This window comes from Chrysemys picta, chromosome 5 (genome assembly GCF_011386835.1).
Source record: "Chrysemys picta bellii isolate R12L10 chromosome 5, ASM1138683v2, whole genome shotgun sequence".
In the NCBI taxonomy this organism is placed as follows: Eukaryota; Metazoa; Chordata; order Testudines; family Emydidae; genus Chrysemys; species Chrysemys picta.
Genome location: NC_088795.1, coordinates 21254611 through 21270201, shown reverse-complemented (window position 1 = coordinate 21270201; position 15591 = coordinate 21254611). Strand labels below are relative to the sequence as shown.

Genomic DNA, 15591 nt, shown 5'->3' with positions numbered 1-15591 from the left:
ACATTTTCCTGTCCATGATTCTTGTATGTGGATATATGACAAAAATATGAATATGCCCTATATATATTTGGTGGGTGTGACGTTGCACTCCATATGTTTTATGGAAATATGTTTATAAGGGTGAATATGATATAACTGAAATATGCTTTATGCAAAAGGTCTCTTGCAAGGTATCATTACAAAGCTTATAATCTACTGAGTGTGTTCATTCTATTTGTATGAATGTATCATTCTTGTATCTAAACTAGAAATATGAAGTATTACTCTGAGGTCCTATTGTAATTATGCAAAGTGTGGGCCATTAATGGTGGCTTAAGAGTTTGATGGCTCCCATTAACTAGAACAATTGGTTGTAAATGGCTCTGTTTACTTGTAAGCCTTCCTGTGTTCCTGTGAGTCAGGCCGGAAAGAATGGAGGTTTGGGGTCTCACAGGATATGTGACCATGTCACCTGGTACTGGAATCCATCTTAGATTGTAGAGGGCGGACAATTTATGAGTTTACCCTGTATAAGCTTTATACAGAGTGAAACAGATTTATTTGGGGTTTGGATCCCACTGGGATCTGGGTGTCTTGGTGCTGGAGAGAGGTGACCTGCTCAGCAGTTTTTGGTTAAAGCCTGCAGCTTTGGGGGTGTGGTTCAGGTCTGGGTTGCAGCAGACTAGCATGTCTGGCTCAACTAGGCAGGGTTCTGGAGTCCCAAGCCATCAGGGAAAATGGTCTCAGAGGTAATTTCAGCACATCAGGTAACAGTCCAAAGGGGGTCTCTGTGACCGAACCCCGTCACAGTTGGGATAACAATCTGTTTTCCAATGCAGAGCTACTAATCCACACATTTAGGGACTAATTTGACACTTCTTAAGACAAACACTCATGCTATAAACCATTGTAAAGGTCTGGCATTTCATCAGTGATCCTTCATCTAGAGTCTGTGTAGTGTGTCAAACCGGAGTGTGTGGCAGATGCTTAGATTGCTTTAGTTTTATCCCTCAGAATAACAGGGATTTAGTTCGGGCCATAAAATATCTGCAATACATTTAATTATTCCATGTAATTGGGCAGAGTAGAGCTATAAAAGTTTACATTTCTCTAATATGTTTTCAACTTTACACTGCAAAAGTTAAATGCCTTTTTCCTTTGAAGTGTCATTACCAAGACAAATCAGGAAATGTCAGACCTTTAAAATACCTGAAATAATACAGAAATTTACTCTTGTTTTGCTGATTGTACAGGGTAGTTCTGGTCCAGATAAAAACCCAAGTGTCACCAGAGAATAGTTTTCAATGTAAAGCTAAATGTTGTGGGCAGAGATTGGCACCACATGGAGACTTAAATCACCATTTACCAGTGAGGAAGAGTGAGTTCGAGCAGTGTAGTCATTGTTGGGAAGGAGGAAGGAGACTTTCCCTACTGGATGGAGGTATTCACTTGAATCTCAAGCACTTCCTTAATATATGAGTTAAATATATTCTGGGCCACTTTAAGCTCCGCAATTATCATGAGAGAAATTCACAAAACTTTTATCAGGCTCCCTTGCGGCTGCCTTTATTTTTGCTGGCACAGATTGCTTCAAGATGCAGGGTGAAACACTGTTTAAATCTTCTCCAGCTGTCTTCCACTGTCTAGTTTCGACTCTAGGTGGAATTTTTATCTGCTTCATTCTTCCATGTAGGAAATTTCATAGTTCCTTTTTAGTCCTGGAACTTGTGTTCAGCGATCAGTCAGTGGTTTAGGAGCTTGCAAGAGATTTGCTTTATTCTGTGACTACAGCCAACTGGCTGTGAATAGCAATAGCTTCACAGCACCCCTCCCAGACTGTGTTTGGGACATTCAGCCCTTAAAGACAGTCCCCAATACCACACAGTACACCCATTTCCCTCCAACTCTTTTGCTGCCTTGTGACTAGAAGCATGGAGTCTGTCTCAGTCTTCTTACCCAGCTCCCTCCTTTTTAAACTCTGCCTCTTCCCCCCTCCTCCCTTTCTAGTCCTGGAAATAAGAGAAGAGGAAGGATAAAGGAGAACTAGAAGAAAGGAGAGAAAGTAGATGGAGAGATGGGCAAAAGGATAGTATCTCTGCCTTTGAGTTCCCTGCCATGATCACTCCCAGAACCCAGACAAATGGAGCCAACCCTCCTCCTTCCGTCTCCCACGGCTCTACGACAGGGTTTTTCAGACCTCATCCCTCCTCTGTCCAGAGGAGGAGAAAAGGAATCTCTCTCCAATCTTTGAGAGCCCTTACACAGTAATAAGATGGCCAACTCTGTTGCTGCCTCTAGTCGTGCCTCAGAACCTGAAGCATCCCCCAGGCAGCCTGCTTCCTAGAGGATCTCTACAGCAGCCACATTTCATCAGCACCATTGTCCTCAGCACTTAGGGTAAGTTCCGCTCTAGCCAGCTCTCTTGCCCTTTCCCTAAAAGAGAAACATTAACTGCCCCACCCCTCCATCCTTGTTTCTCCCTCTGTTACCCTCACAGAGCCTGTTCACACTAAGATAAAAGGTGGTTTTCAAGAACACACTAGTTAACATATTTTAACTAACACATTTGAAAGCCCTAATGTGGACAGGGCAAACTGTATTTTAACACTGTTAGCTGATCAACATGGCTTCCCCTGTGGTCCCACTTCAACTGGGATGTGATGGGGAAATCTGATGGCATCTCCTTCCTCAAGAGAACAATAGGCAAATGTAAAAACAACCCCCCACAACTCCCAGCAGTCACTGACTCCCCACACCACAACCAAAACTGCTGGGGTAGCTTCAGAATGCTCTCTGCTATGATTCTACAATCCAAAGGAGCAGAGCAGACCAAGCCCAAACTACCAGAAGATGTTTGAAAAATGCATTTTACTGTTAAGTAAACCCAACATCAATGCTATAAAGCTACACAAAGATGGAGACATCTCCTATGGAGTTGCTGCCCACTCTTACCTACTCCTATTGCAGCTTCCTTTTAACTTTTTCCATTCTTCTTTTTACTTTGTTTTCTCTCAGTCAGAGAATTAGCCTTCTGGGAAGCAGCAATTCCTGTCTGATTGATTGACAGAAATCCTGCTTCTGTCTCCATTTGTTTCCCCCCTCAACAGTCTCTCTTCATTTTGAAACCTCCCTTTCTTTCTCTCTCTGTTTCTTCCTCTTGTCTCTCATCACCTGCACTTTGGGTAGAAATCAGCTTTCAGGTATGTGTACACATTTCCTATTGATGTTAAATGGAAGAAGTACCAGAGGGCCAAATTTGCCTTTTTAATAAAACAACCTCTTCTGTTCTTCCTTCTCTCTTTCCACCACTTGCCTTCTGTACAATAGCTGTTCCCACTCCTCCCTGGTGTCAGACTTTTCCAACCCACCCATCCTTGTTTACAACGCTCATCATACTTCCCACATTGGTGCCTCTCCGCTCTCCCCTCCCGCCCTTTCAGAAAGGGAATCTTTTTTCAAAAGTGATTGAAATAAAAAGAAATCTTCTCGACCCTGCTTTCAGAGAACTCATTTTAACTGTCTCAGGGCCATTCTCTTTGTAAAAGCAGCTGTCAGGGAACCTGGTTACAATACAGATTTCCCCCAACAGGGTTAAAACACCAGCGTACGTGGGACCTTGTGGTATTTGTCGGTGTCCCCAGACCATGCCCTGATCTATCCAACTTGGATGTTTTTACAGTGTAGACAGGTCCTTACTCTAGAATACAGCAATCCTGCAAATGAGCAAGGTCATGGGCAAAGGTCTGATACAGGGCTGGAATAATGAACTTTCTAAAGTGTGATTAAGCAGTTTTTAAAGTCAGCAGTAGTTGACTCAGGTTCTGACACAGTTTAACTGTCTGCTGAGAATAGAGGGAAGGCATGGTATAAGTCCAGAGGGACTTCAGTGAGAGCATGGGTTTTTTTTAAGCACCATTCTAAACACGCTGGACCCCATTCACAGGGACAGGCCAAAACATGTTAGGATATGACCCAACCACAAATGAGCTTGAGGAGTGCTTAAAAACAGATTTAAAAGCTGCTATTACATCAGTGTAGATGGCTCTTAATGAGTCCTTTCCAGGCCTAGCATATCTCGCAGTAGTGCTACTGCATTCACAACACAGATGAAAAGATAAGGAACACTTTAAAATTCATACTTGTACTGCCTAGGCTTGTGCAGACTCTTTATTAAAATGTTGCTACGTTTTCAGTGCCACTTGAGTCCCTCTGCTAACCATCAGCTTTGTTATGGATCAGGCTAGCTGGCCAGCTAGAATAAGCCACTTACTGCACTTTGTACTTGAGCAGGAGAGAAAGGTGAGTGGCAGGGCTAGTAAATGATAGTGTGAGGTGAGGAAAGCCTTAGGTAGGTTGGAGATAAGGTTTCTGGGCAGCATTGAGAACCAGAGAGAAGAAGTCATGGGTTAAGCTCAGCATGTGGAGCCTTGAGAAGCTGGAAAGAAGCATAAATGTGACTTTTTTTCCCTTCAGTCCTGCTCAATTAGGGAGTCATCTTATGTGCTTATGTCAGTTTAGCTCCAAGTGTCGGTGGATATTCTTTTCGCATTTTCAGAAATACAAATTCTCATCTACAAAAAACTGAAACTCCCACGGGAGCAATTTTAAGAAAGGAATCCAGAAAAACATCTTGTGGTCTTCCTAGAAATATTTCCATTTCTGAGCTGTGAGAGAAATAAATGCTTTGCCTTCCTTGCTATGCAGGTCGCAGTTGCTACGTTTCTTATCTGCATGCCTCTGGATGCATTATGAGTGTGAGTTGATTTATTAGATTAGAATGAGGACTGCCTAATAAGAAAGGGAGTCTGAGAACTAGGGTTACCATATTGCAATACTGGAAAAAGAGGACACTCCAAGGGGCCCAGGCACCCGGCCACAGCGGCTCCAGCCCGGACCCAAGCCCCACGACCCCGGCCGGAGCGCGGCCCGATTCCTGGGGGAATCGGGCCCCGCTCTTGCTAAAGCCGGCCCTGATCGGGGGAGTTGTTAGTTTTGCTGCAGCCACTCCACTCGCACTCGGGGTCCCCTGAGCATCTTTTTCCCGAGTGTGAGTGGCTGCAGCAAAACTAACAACTCCCCTGATCTGCGGGGGCACAGAGGTGGCGGGCGGCATCCGAGCGCGCAGCCGCCTCCTTCCCGGGCTCCAGCTGCTGCTGTGCTGGCGAAGTTGCTTCGGCCCCGGCGCGCGGTGGAGAGCGGCGGGAGCCGGGAAGTTGGAGCCCAGGGAGGAGGCAGTCCCCTTACCATGCCTCCCTATTTTCCCGGACATGTGCAGCTTTTTGGAAATTCCTCCCGGACGGGGATTTGAGGACCGAACAGCCAGACGTGTCCGGGAAAATCCAGATGTATGGTAACCCTATGAGAACAAGCAAACAGCATGGGTCACTGGCTAATACAAATTATTTCCTTTAATTCTTAACTATTTTTAAAGTATGCTTTCAGTAGCTAATTGTGTGTATTTCCCTGTTTTTGCTCATTTCCTGATTACAACTTGCTTTCTGGTGTGGCACACTGCCCTGAATTCTGTACTGAACTAAATCCCACACAGCCCCTTTGGAAGTCAATAATGTTGCCACCCACTGAAGTCATTGAGTGCACCTCAGAGGTTTGGAGCTGAGTGTGCCTCAGCTCAGATACAAGCTGTGAAGGTGTTTCATTGGCTAGCTCCTGTAGACTCTAGCACCTGATGACTCCAATAAGCACTTAGGCCTGTTGCTCAAGGAAAGGATTGTTTCCTAGTGGGGATAGAAAGGAAGGTCTTTCAAACTCAAGGTACAACCTCTCACTCATAACAAATGATAAAGAACTGCTCCCTACTTGGCCTTTTAGGGGCAGCCCAACAGAGAGGGTTAAGGCTCCTCAGGCCTCGTAACTTGGATTCCACTTTTAGTCCATTCCGACAAAGGCAATTAGACATCACCTGTGTTATGCTTCCAGGCCAATGTAGCTATTCCTACATGGCTCCTGATAACAGGCAATTGACCTGTGCACGGCAAATGGCCCACAATCATCACCCCACAGCCCTTTCCCACGGGCTACTGCAGCGCCTCCTGGCGTGAACCTGCTCTCCTAAGGGCTCTGTGTCCCTCAGCTGCCTCTTGTGGCTGGATCCCTGGAGACCCAACCCCCTTTCTGGGCCAGACTTTTTGAAATCGTTTCCACCTCTCTCCTGCTATTGACCAGGAGAGGGGACAGAGAAGGTAAATCTCCATGACTATTATTATTTCTTCTACCTTTCCCTTCTGTCTCATATGCTTCCCTTCTTCCCCGGTGTCCACTCTTCTTTTCCAGGTTGATCCTGATCCTTCATTTCAGCTGTTTCTCGCATGTGTGATTGTCACCTTCCTTCTCTCTTCCCTGGGCTTGCACTATGACATGAACTGTTCCTCCTCTATCCCATTTTTGTTAGTATTAAAACAGTTTATAAAGCTGCCGGAGTCCAAGCCAGGATGTGTCTGTGGTTAAGCTTTCTCGTGCACCCCAAAGCTTCATTTGGTTATGGTGCAATCCGGCAGCCTAACCGCCTCTAAAATAGGGCACTTGGGTTGTCTAGAGACTGACAAACAGTTACATCCAGCATTGTTTGCTGTGTTGTCTGTTTGTTGAAATGATAACCTCCCAAAATCAAGAATAGCATCTGTTTCTTTGCCGTTACGTGGATGTTTATTTAAACTGAGCCATGGGAAACAAATGCTTAATTAGTGTCTGATGTCAGAAACATCCTAGAGAGAGAATTTGCTGGAAGGGTAAATGGAAGGAGATTTCACTTTTGAGAGGATTTTATAAAGCCAATAGAGAGGAAGAATTGTCTTGTGGTGAAGGGACTGGACTGGGACTCAGGGAAGCTGGGTTCAGTTCTTGGCTATGCTATAGATTTCCCATGTGACCTTGGGCAGGTCACTTAATTTCTCTGTGCCCCATTTCTCTTTCTGTAAAAAAGGGGATAATACTCTTTCCCCCCACTCTATCCATCTTGTGTATGTAAAATGTAGGCTCTTTAGGGCAGGAGCTACCCTTTAAAATGTGTTTGGGACACAATGGAGCCCTGATTGAACTTGGGCCCTCTAGATATTACCATAACACGAGTAATACTATAATACGTGTTTCTTTTTAAAGTGACTGTTCACCAAGAGCCCGAGTGGTGTTCTGTAAAGCTATGTTATGTCATTCCAACAAGAGTAATTCAGGAAAAATGATGCGCATCCCCTGAGGAATGCTTGCTTCCTGCTGTCAGACACTAAGTCTCCGAAGAGTCATCTCCGAAGATTTATCACAGCAGAATTAATTTTCATCACAATAATCACCCACTCAGCAACTTGCCTTTGGACCTTTCAACCACACTTCCAGCCTCAGAGCATTCCCTGGGAAGAGATGGTTAATATTTAGCAGTGAATGACCTAAAAATATCCCGTGCTACTTCTACGAAGTGGCTATTAATTGTCATTACTTTCCCCTTGAAGTTGTTCATACAACATGCTGCAGATGGACCTGCTAGTGAAGGCAGGGGGCTGGACTTGATGACCTTTCAAGGTCCCTTCCAGTTCTAGGAGATAGGATATCTCCATTAATTTAATTTTATTTATTTACAGCTAGGGAGTTTATAGACCTGGGATTTTGGTTCAATGAACTATAAAGATAGAGGTCAGATCAAAAGTTCCCATCTAGATGTGGCTTCAGATAAAGCCAAATAGCTTGACAGGCTATAGTTGCACTTAGTCACATTTTGCACTTACTTTTGAAGTGCATTGCTCTCTAGCACTGGTTGGCACTTTACATTATTTTAATTTAGGGACAGGTTGAAACAAGACCATTTTACCCTGACTTTCCACTCCAACCGTCAACTTTGTTAGTTCAAATACCATGGAGCCTGGATCCAAACCACCCTCTTTTTTTTTTCTCTAGCCAAAACACAAACCCCAGCCTCTTGATCTGGCAGTATTTTCAACACTTTGTGAACTAGGGAGTTTCCTGGTGGACGTAAACTATTGTGAACTGGGTGATTTCCAGGTGGGACATGAATACTTTTTCTGGGAGGTTTTGTTGGCTGCCAAGAGGCACCATCTGGGGAGATGGGAAGGATCTCTTGACAGCTGGGAGGCAGAACCAGTTAAGAATATAGGATAGTGCACGTGTCGAACAGGAGAGTTTGTCCATTCTTGTATCTGTCTCCCTTCCTGCACTCACTACGTAAAATGCTTTCCCCTGCTGCAAGTTCCTGGTTGATCCCCAGTAGTGAGGAGGCAGGTCTCATCAGCAGGTCAGGCATGCTGTCAGGGTGGATTTACCATGGAGCTTAGAGAGGCTTCATGAAGGGAAGATAGACTGGCAATCAAGAGGAGGTAGGCTGACAGGTGGGTTGCCTAGTGCTTGCTGAGTCTGCATGTGTGATGATTTCAAGTCAAATCTTAAGAGGCACGGACAGCCTATAATTGCATTGAGATTGAAGGGGGTTGCAGGGGTTAGCTTCTCTCAGGATTTGTCCCTAAATCATCATGCCTGGAAGCCCAAATTAATAACAATTAAACTTTGTACAGCACGTCAAAAATCAAGTGTTAGGTAAGTGTTACGCTTTATTTGCTTATAACAAGAGTTGTGGGGCTCCGACATAGACCGGAAGCTCATCTGGATCCAATGCCTCACACTCCCTACCTTTCCCGCTTTTGGGATATTAGCCTAAAGGTGGTCTGCGCTAGTCCTGAAGGCATTGAAGAGGAAAGCTGGGTGAAGATTTTCCAGTGCAACAGTTTGCGGTTGGAAAATGCTGATCTGATGGAATAGACACATTCTATGTGAGTGTGTCAATTCCATTGATACTTTTGATGGAAACCAAATATAGATTGACAGGCTGGACAGCTTGTCTGGTGTACTGACAGCCTGCTGGCCAGGCTGGCAGGAAACCAGTCAGGGTCCTGGCTGCCCTGCTGGCAGGGGGACTGCCCGGTTGGTTCCCCAGTTGCCAGCCCTAGGACTTCCCAGTTCATGAACTGCCCACTTGGCAGGGGGGGCAAGCGGGCTGGACAGTGAAATGGATTGTTCCATTTTGTCAGAAATTCCCATACAGAACTAAACATTGGCAACTCGGAATTTCCTGCGAAATGGAGATTCCTATTTCTTGCCAACTCTATTGAAAAGCAACCCGGAAGAGTTGCATTTACATAGCTTTGCTTGTTTATGGGTCTGCTTGAATTTCCTTAATATTGAAGTTACAGAATTTTTGCCCAAAATTACTATTTTGAAATCCTACAGCAGATTGACTGGTGACAAAAGGAAATAAATGAAATGTACAATTATAGACATTTTGTTGTCAAAGTACCTAAACCAAACCATGCAAAGCTTTCATGTTTATGGTGCACCGAGAAGACATTATAATAATCGGCGAAAGAGTAAGAGAGAGAGAATAGCATTAGGAGTAAAGAATGAATTGTCCAGCCAAAGCTGCTGAAAAGTAATATTGAGTTAAGAGAAATGCTCAAAGATTGGCAAAACTGGCCACTCCAAAATCACATACTGTTTAATCCTGTTCAAAAGTAAAACCTGCAGCATTCTAAATTACTGTCCTGCATGTTAAGATTAACTCTTAACATCCTGCAGTGTTTGTTTGCCTTGGTCTTCCTAGGAGGAGAATTAAAATGAATTCTAACTCTGGGCAAGGCACCAAGTTTCAAACTCTGTTCTACACAGATACATGCATGCTATTTTTCAGTAATATCTTTGCTTGTGAGACAGGATGGAGAGTACATTTTTTGTCACATGCTTGGTTTTTGTTTGTTTGTTTGTTTGTTTTAAAAGAAAAGTCTTATAATAATTCTTGGATCATCTTCATTAATGAAGCAAAATTCCACTTTGTGTTTTTTCATGCTTCCATGGCTATGGTCCCTGTGGAGGCGGTTTTCCAGACTTTTTTTTTTTTTTTTTTTTTTTAAATCTGAAACATTCTCTGAGGAGCTCCCTTAGACTCTGAATCAGAAGATCTGTTCCTTGTCTGCAATAATGGGAGGAGAGAAGATATGCTGTTCTTTCCCCTGGATAGTTCGACCTTTTTCTTCCCTTGAAAGAGTAGTTTAAAAGAGTCGGATTGTGGGCTTGATTTCTGATTTCAGCAATCACAATTGGGCCCTGATTTGTTCACAAAATTAAGTGTAGAAATGTGCGCACATTCTTGTGTATGTTGTTATCCATGGAAATTTAGCTTCTGTTCCTTTACCCCAAGCTATTTTCAATATTATAGTTACATAATTTGTAGCAACCAAAAATACACAGCTCTGCTATACTGTATAGACTATTTTTTTCAGATATAATTTTTATGTTAAAAAGGGAATCTGCACAAAACATTTTGAGCTATGTAGGGTTTGTTGTCTAGTCTGAATGAAATTAATACTTTAGAGAGATGCAAATAAGCCATGCACCGCACTACTGTTGTATCTCCTTCTGCTAATGTTTGTAGTCTTCCAAAGTCTCCTAATATTTAAAGACCTGTGTGAACTGTGATACAAACGATTGCAGGTGTGAATGAGGAAATCTAGCATGATAACCACATAACTAGTGTAATTCATAATTGTTGGCTCGTATCAGTGGTAAAAGCTAGTCATTTGAGCTGATGCGGTCGTCTTACCATTACAACTGATATTTTAGAGCAGAAAGTCTTTTAATGATTATGTAGCATTGTGGCTTTGTTTATCCAGGCTTTACTGGGGAGGCTTAGCTGAAACACCAGGACATAGCAGTTTTTATTGCTTCCACTTTTAGGCTAGGCAGTTTTGAAATGAAGGGATAAGAAGGAATGTACAGCACATGATTTCCATGGACGTATGTTCTGGTAATGTCAGTATTCTCTTTGTAGGTGGAGTCTGTGGAAATTTTTTTCGATAGAACAGTATTCCATCAGAAAATGTGGTTTCATCTAAATCAGAATGTTTTGTATGAAGATAATGATTTGACATTTTCCACAGAAAGGTTTTCAAACAATTGAAAAGCAAGATAGCATATTTAATTTGGATCTTGTTTTATGCCGAGGTTATTTTGTTCTGACTGTCTTGTTTTATTTATATAACTCTATTATATTACATTACATTCACTAATTATGTCTTGACGCTAGTAAAACAAAATACGCTTCATAAATTTGAGCTCGTGCAGAATGCGGTTCTGTTGTTTCTTACATGGAGAGTTTTGCACTTGTGTTTTGAAAATTGCACTGGCTTCCAGTTTGTTTCTATATGCTATTCTTAGAGTTACCATAGTTCTGATAGACAAAGCCCTGTACAGCTTAGGCCCTGGCTAAAAGACTGCCTCTTTCTTTGTGCTCCGTCCTGATGGTTAAAATCAGCTGAGCTAGAAAAGTCTAGACTTTTATTTGTTGAGGTTGGAGGCAGTGCAATTGCATTAAAGGATCCTTGGTCTGTCATTTGATTTCTCTGCAGGGCCCCAGTTTGTTTACCTCCAAGACACCTGACTGGACCTACCTATTTATTCAGGCTTTTATCTGTGAGGGAGTGGGAAGAAAGATTTGCCTGAGGAGTTGGCTAAAAGGGCTATTTGAGTTTCATTTGCTGGGGAGTTCTTCGAAAGTTCTCGTGATTTGACACTTTCAGCTTTGTAACCTTTTACTAACCATAGCTCTTGATAATTATGTACGTGCAACTAGAAGGTATATTTATTGCATAAATTGCAATACAACCAAATAACATCAGAGAAGCGCTGAGCTACACTTTCCTCACACACATGAACCTTGAATCTGACTCATCGACTTGCATTTGGATGGAGGGGAGATTGTATTTGCCTGCGTACCTAAATATTCATTAAACATCAGCACTTATATACCTTTGTGATATGACATGACACATTTCACCATGCTATATCTAGAAACACTGAAAGAGTGAATAATTAATTATTATTTCCCATGGAGTAGATTTTCCCATAGTAAGTATTCTGCTGCTGGCTGGTCTGATGGAATGGTGTCATTATCTCTGCATGAACTAACCCTCACCCAGTGTCATTCATGAGAGGCTTGAGCTGTCCAGAGGCAGGGATTTAGGATCCAACTCTTGGCTAAAGTGGCATTTTCAGGTATCTATCCAACTGTTTTTCTAGGCTTGGAGTTTCCCATGACAATCACCGCTATGTCCAATCCTCCCTCTCTCTCTCTCTCTTTACTTTTACTTGCATTTCTAAAATAATGAATGACCCTTAGGGAAGTACTCTATGCCTGGTTTTGCCATTCACAGATCTTCCACTGGGTCAGTGGGAGTTCCAAGCAGAGGGTTGCTGAATCTAGCCCCAAGTTGGACACCAGCTAAACCTTCCTCCCCCTGCACTTTACCAAATGTATTATTTACTCTGGAATCCAATGTCAGAGTCATAGTAGTAATGGTAATATTATCAATGTGTATATATAGCAATTTTCATCACATATATTCCCAAAGTATTTTACAACTTTAATTAAACCTTACAACACCTCGGTGGGGCGGGTCGGTATTATTTTGATTTAACAGATAGAAAAACAAAGGTTAAGTGATTTGTCCAAGGCTCTAGAGTAAAGGCAGATCCAAGAACAGAGCTTAGAAATCTTGGTTCCCAGTTTCTTCTTTAACACACCCTGCATCCCTAATCATTCGATCATGATGATGGTAGTGCAGATGGGCTGCAGTCAGGCATATTGGCAAACAGACACTGGATAATGTAAAAGCTTCATCATTGATGGCTTCATGTCCTGAATGCTAAAAATACCTTGGAAAGTATTTTCCTGCCCTTCTGCCTGACTGGTTTGAATGTTTGTGATGTCTTCAACTGCTGTATGGCAGATACAGCATCTTGAACTCAGGACTTGGCAGGTAAGTCTGATTTTCATATGTTTTAAGATGTAAATACATTTGTAATTTCTAAGTCTCCATTTATATTGTCTGTTTTATTTAGTCTTATTTAATAATCACCTATCCAAAATTCTAGGTACACGTAGAAAACGTAAACAAACTTTATTTGTGGATACACATGAATTCAACTTAAAAAAAAGTCCAGCACTAAAAATTCTCCTAAATCCCTCTAAAACCAACTCTCTGACCATCACTCCCATCCACTTCTCTCCCCTCCTTCCCTGAAAATGCCTTGGGGAGACCTAAGATATACTGCATGACGTGATGGTCAACAGAATTAGACTCTGATGGAGACATAGTTTCCAAAATCCAAGGCCCCTCACTGAAAACAACCTGTCTATATTTCTGCCCTGTTCCCCTGATGCCCCTTCTTATTTTAGCCAGGGGTGTCGTAGTCTGAGCTCCCCAGCTAATAGCAAGTGTCTCGGTGTCACTCCAGAGAAAATGATGTTTAAAGCATTCAAGATTCAAAGCATTTGGGGCTTTATAGAATAAAACAACCTTTGATTTCACCAAGAACGAATTTGGAAGCCAGTGCTGATCATGTAATGTGTTCCTTCCAGGAAGTACCACTTAACAAATGGAAAGCCACATTTTTCCCCAGCTGAAGTTTTTCTGTAATCTTAAAGTGTAGCCCCCATGTAGAAAGCACTAAAGCAATCTGTTCTGGAGGTAACAGAATAGAAGCCAATTTCCTCTAATGACAACATGGAGGAAATTGGCAAGTGCTTACCTCCAAACTACCAGCCTGATGTCAGTCTTTTCTGGACTAAGACTCACTGACGAGTTAAGATATTAAACAGTTTTAAAGGGTAGAAACTATGCCATGTAAACAAAGGGCTTGGCATACACATGACATTGCTTTGACCTTTTGACATTTTATTCTCATTCTGTGTCAATCTCAAGTTAATTGAACTGTAAACACAAAGGAGCCCTGTAGCTTTCTGTGCACTGTTAGCTTCTCAGTAGGCTGTATATTGCTTTTCAGAGGAAGGCTGTGGTCTATCATTGTCCCTTTTCAGCTACTCTTGTTGCTTCTGCTCGTAGAGAACTTGTCAGGTCACAAGGGGCAGTCCCCTCTTTGCTGCTTTAATTTTCATTTTGATTCTGAAATTGGTTTAAGGGCTTTAGCGTGGCCTTTGGGGGCAATTTTTTCTAAGAGCCTTAGTGTGTTAATGCTTACCTTGTTTCCATCAGTTCCTAGCTGACAGCATTTGAAAACTTGGGGCATGAGACCTAGCTGGTGTCAGTATATTCAATGAGGATAAAAGAACTATGCCAATTTACACTAACTGAGGATCTGGTCCTTGGACTCGTACTGCCTGGTGGAGAGACAAGGGATGAAATCCTGGCCTCACTGAAGTCAATAGTAAAATTCCCATTGACGCCAATGAAGCCAAGATTTCACCTGAAGGGTTTTAGCATTTATTAATTCTTCCCATCCTAAATCAGCAAATTGGTACCATCCCATGTGGTTTTGTGTTATGACTGGATTTCTTGTAAAGCTTTGGATGCAAGAATCTGTTTTACTCACTTGGTTTGATTTTGGGCCAGTCAACTTGTTCTATCCTGTGGTCCTCGTACTTTATGCCTGAATAGGCAAACAGATAGCGAATGATTTCTGCTCTTCCTCTCAGATTGAAATACATGAGCTTGTAGTGTGGCATGATGGATCTCTGAAAGAAAAAGCCATGTTGATTATTTGACACGTTAACTACCCTGCCACATTTATATAGAAGATATACCTACGTGTTTGTGACATGGTAATAAAATGTCAGTACATAATGCCAAATTAAACATGTACAGTAGCCTGCTACCCACAATATATCCTACTGCATAGCCACCACATGCTACACCTGTAGTTCCACATTCTATAGCCAAAATAGTCCAAGTTGGATGCTTAAAGCTAAGATGACAACCATTTGAATTCAACTAAAAGAGTCAGGAAGAAAAGAGGACAGGGGCATGTCAGTCTACAACCTTCATCTCTCTCTTTCGTGCAGTTACAAAGCTATGGCTTGTCTTCTACAATTTTATTTTATTGTAAAACCCATCTGTAAATGAGGGAGTTTTATATTGTTCTCTGGAATCTGAAGCACTTCACGACTTACATATGATGAGCCCGCAATGCAGTTAGGTTCTATTTTTGTGAACTGCATTTAGCGAAGCTTTTGTTTCTTTGGGGGTGTTTGCAGGCTGAGCAATTCATAGGGAAAACTTTAAAAACAAGCCAATGGTAGTTTTAAAAGGTTGGGATAGTATCTCTTTTAAATAGTGTGTTGTAAATTTTTATTTCACTTCTTCCTCATTAGTAAATACAAAAGGCAAGTGTCTGGGAGAGGTGAGGTGGGACAAGGGTGAGCTAGAGATTACATTTTTTAAGGCGTGTACAATGTATAGTTTTATATAAGCTCAGAGAAATTCATTTTGTGATGCTGCTTCATGGTGGTGATAAATTAGATGGGGAAAAAGTCTCTCTTTTGCAGCTACAGATATTAAGATGTTGCTTTTTTATCAGTCCAAAAATGTCTAGGCATGGAGTTTTTGCACCAGTGTGGCTGCATGGACTGCCACTGGCTGTGATTCTCATTGTTCTTTTTAGGTTTCCTGTTTAGTTGCTGCTATTTTAGGGCCCAAATATGGCTTAGGGTGTTAACAAAGAGAAGTGTGTGGTTGCTTTTGAGTTTCTTCTATAAAATATCCCTAAGCATGTACAGACAAGGATTTTAGTGATGTTAGTGTTTCA

General features: G+C 42.2%; 1 protein-coding gene across 1 annotated transcript in view; it reads right to left on the bottom strand.

The window, feature by feature from the left end:
- The window catches only part of HPGDS (hematopoietic prostaglandin D synthase), a 65343-nt gene that overhangs the window by 28663 nt on the left and 21089 nt on the right, over window positions 1-15591 (bottom strand). The window contains exon 2 of the mRNA XM_005278460.5: window positions 14380-14521. Coding sequence (XP_005278517.1) covers window positions 14380-14512 — 133 coding nt within the window. The 5' untranslated portion in view covers window positions 14513-14521. The remainder of the gene's footprint in view (window positions 1-14379; window positions 14522-15591) is intronic.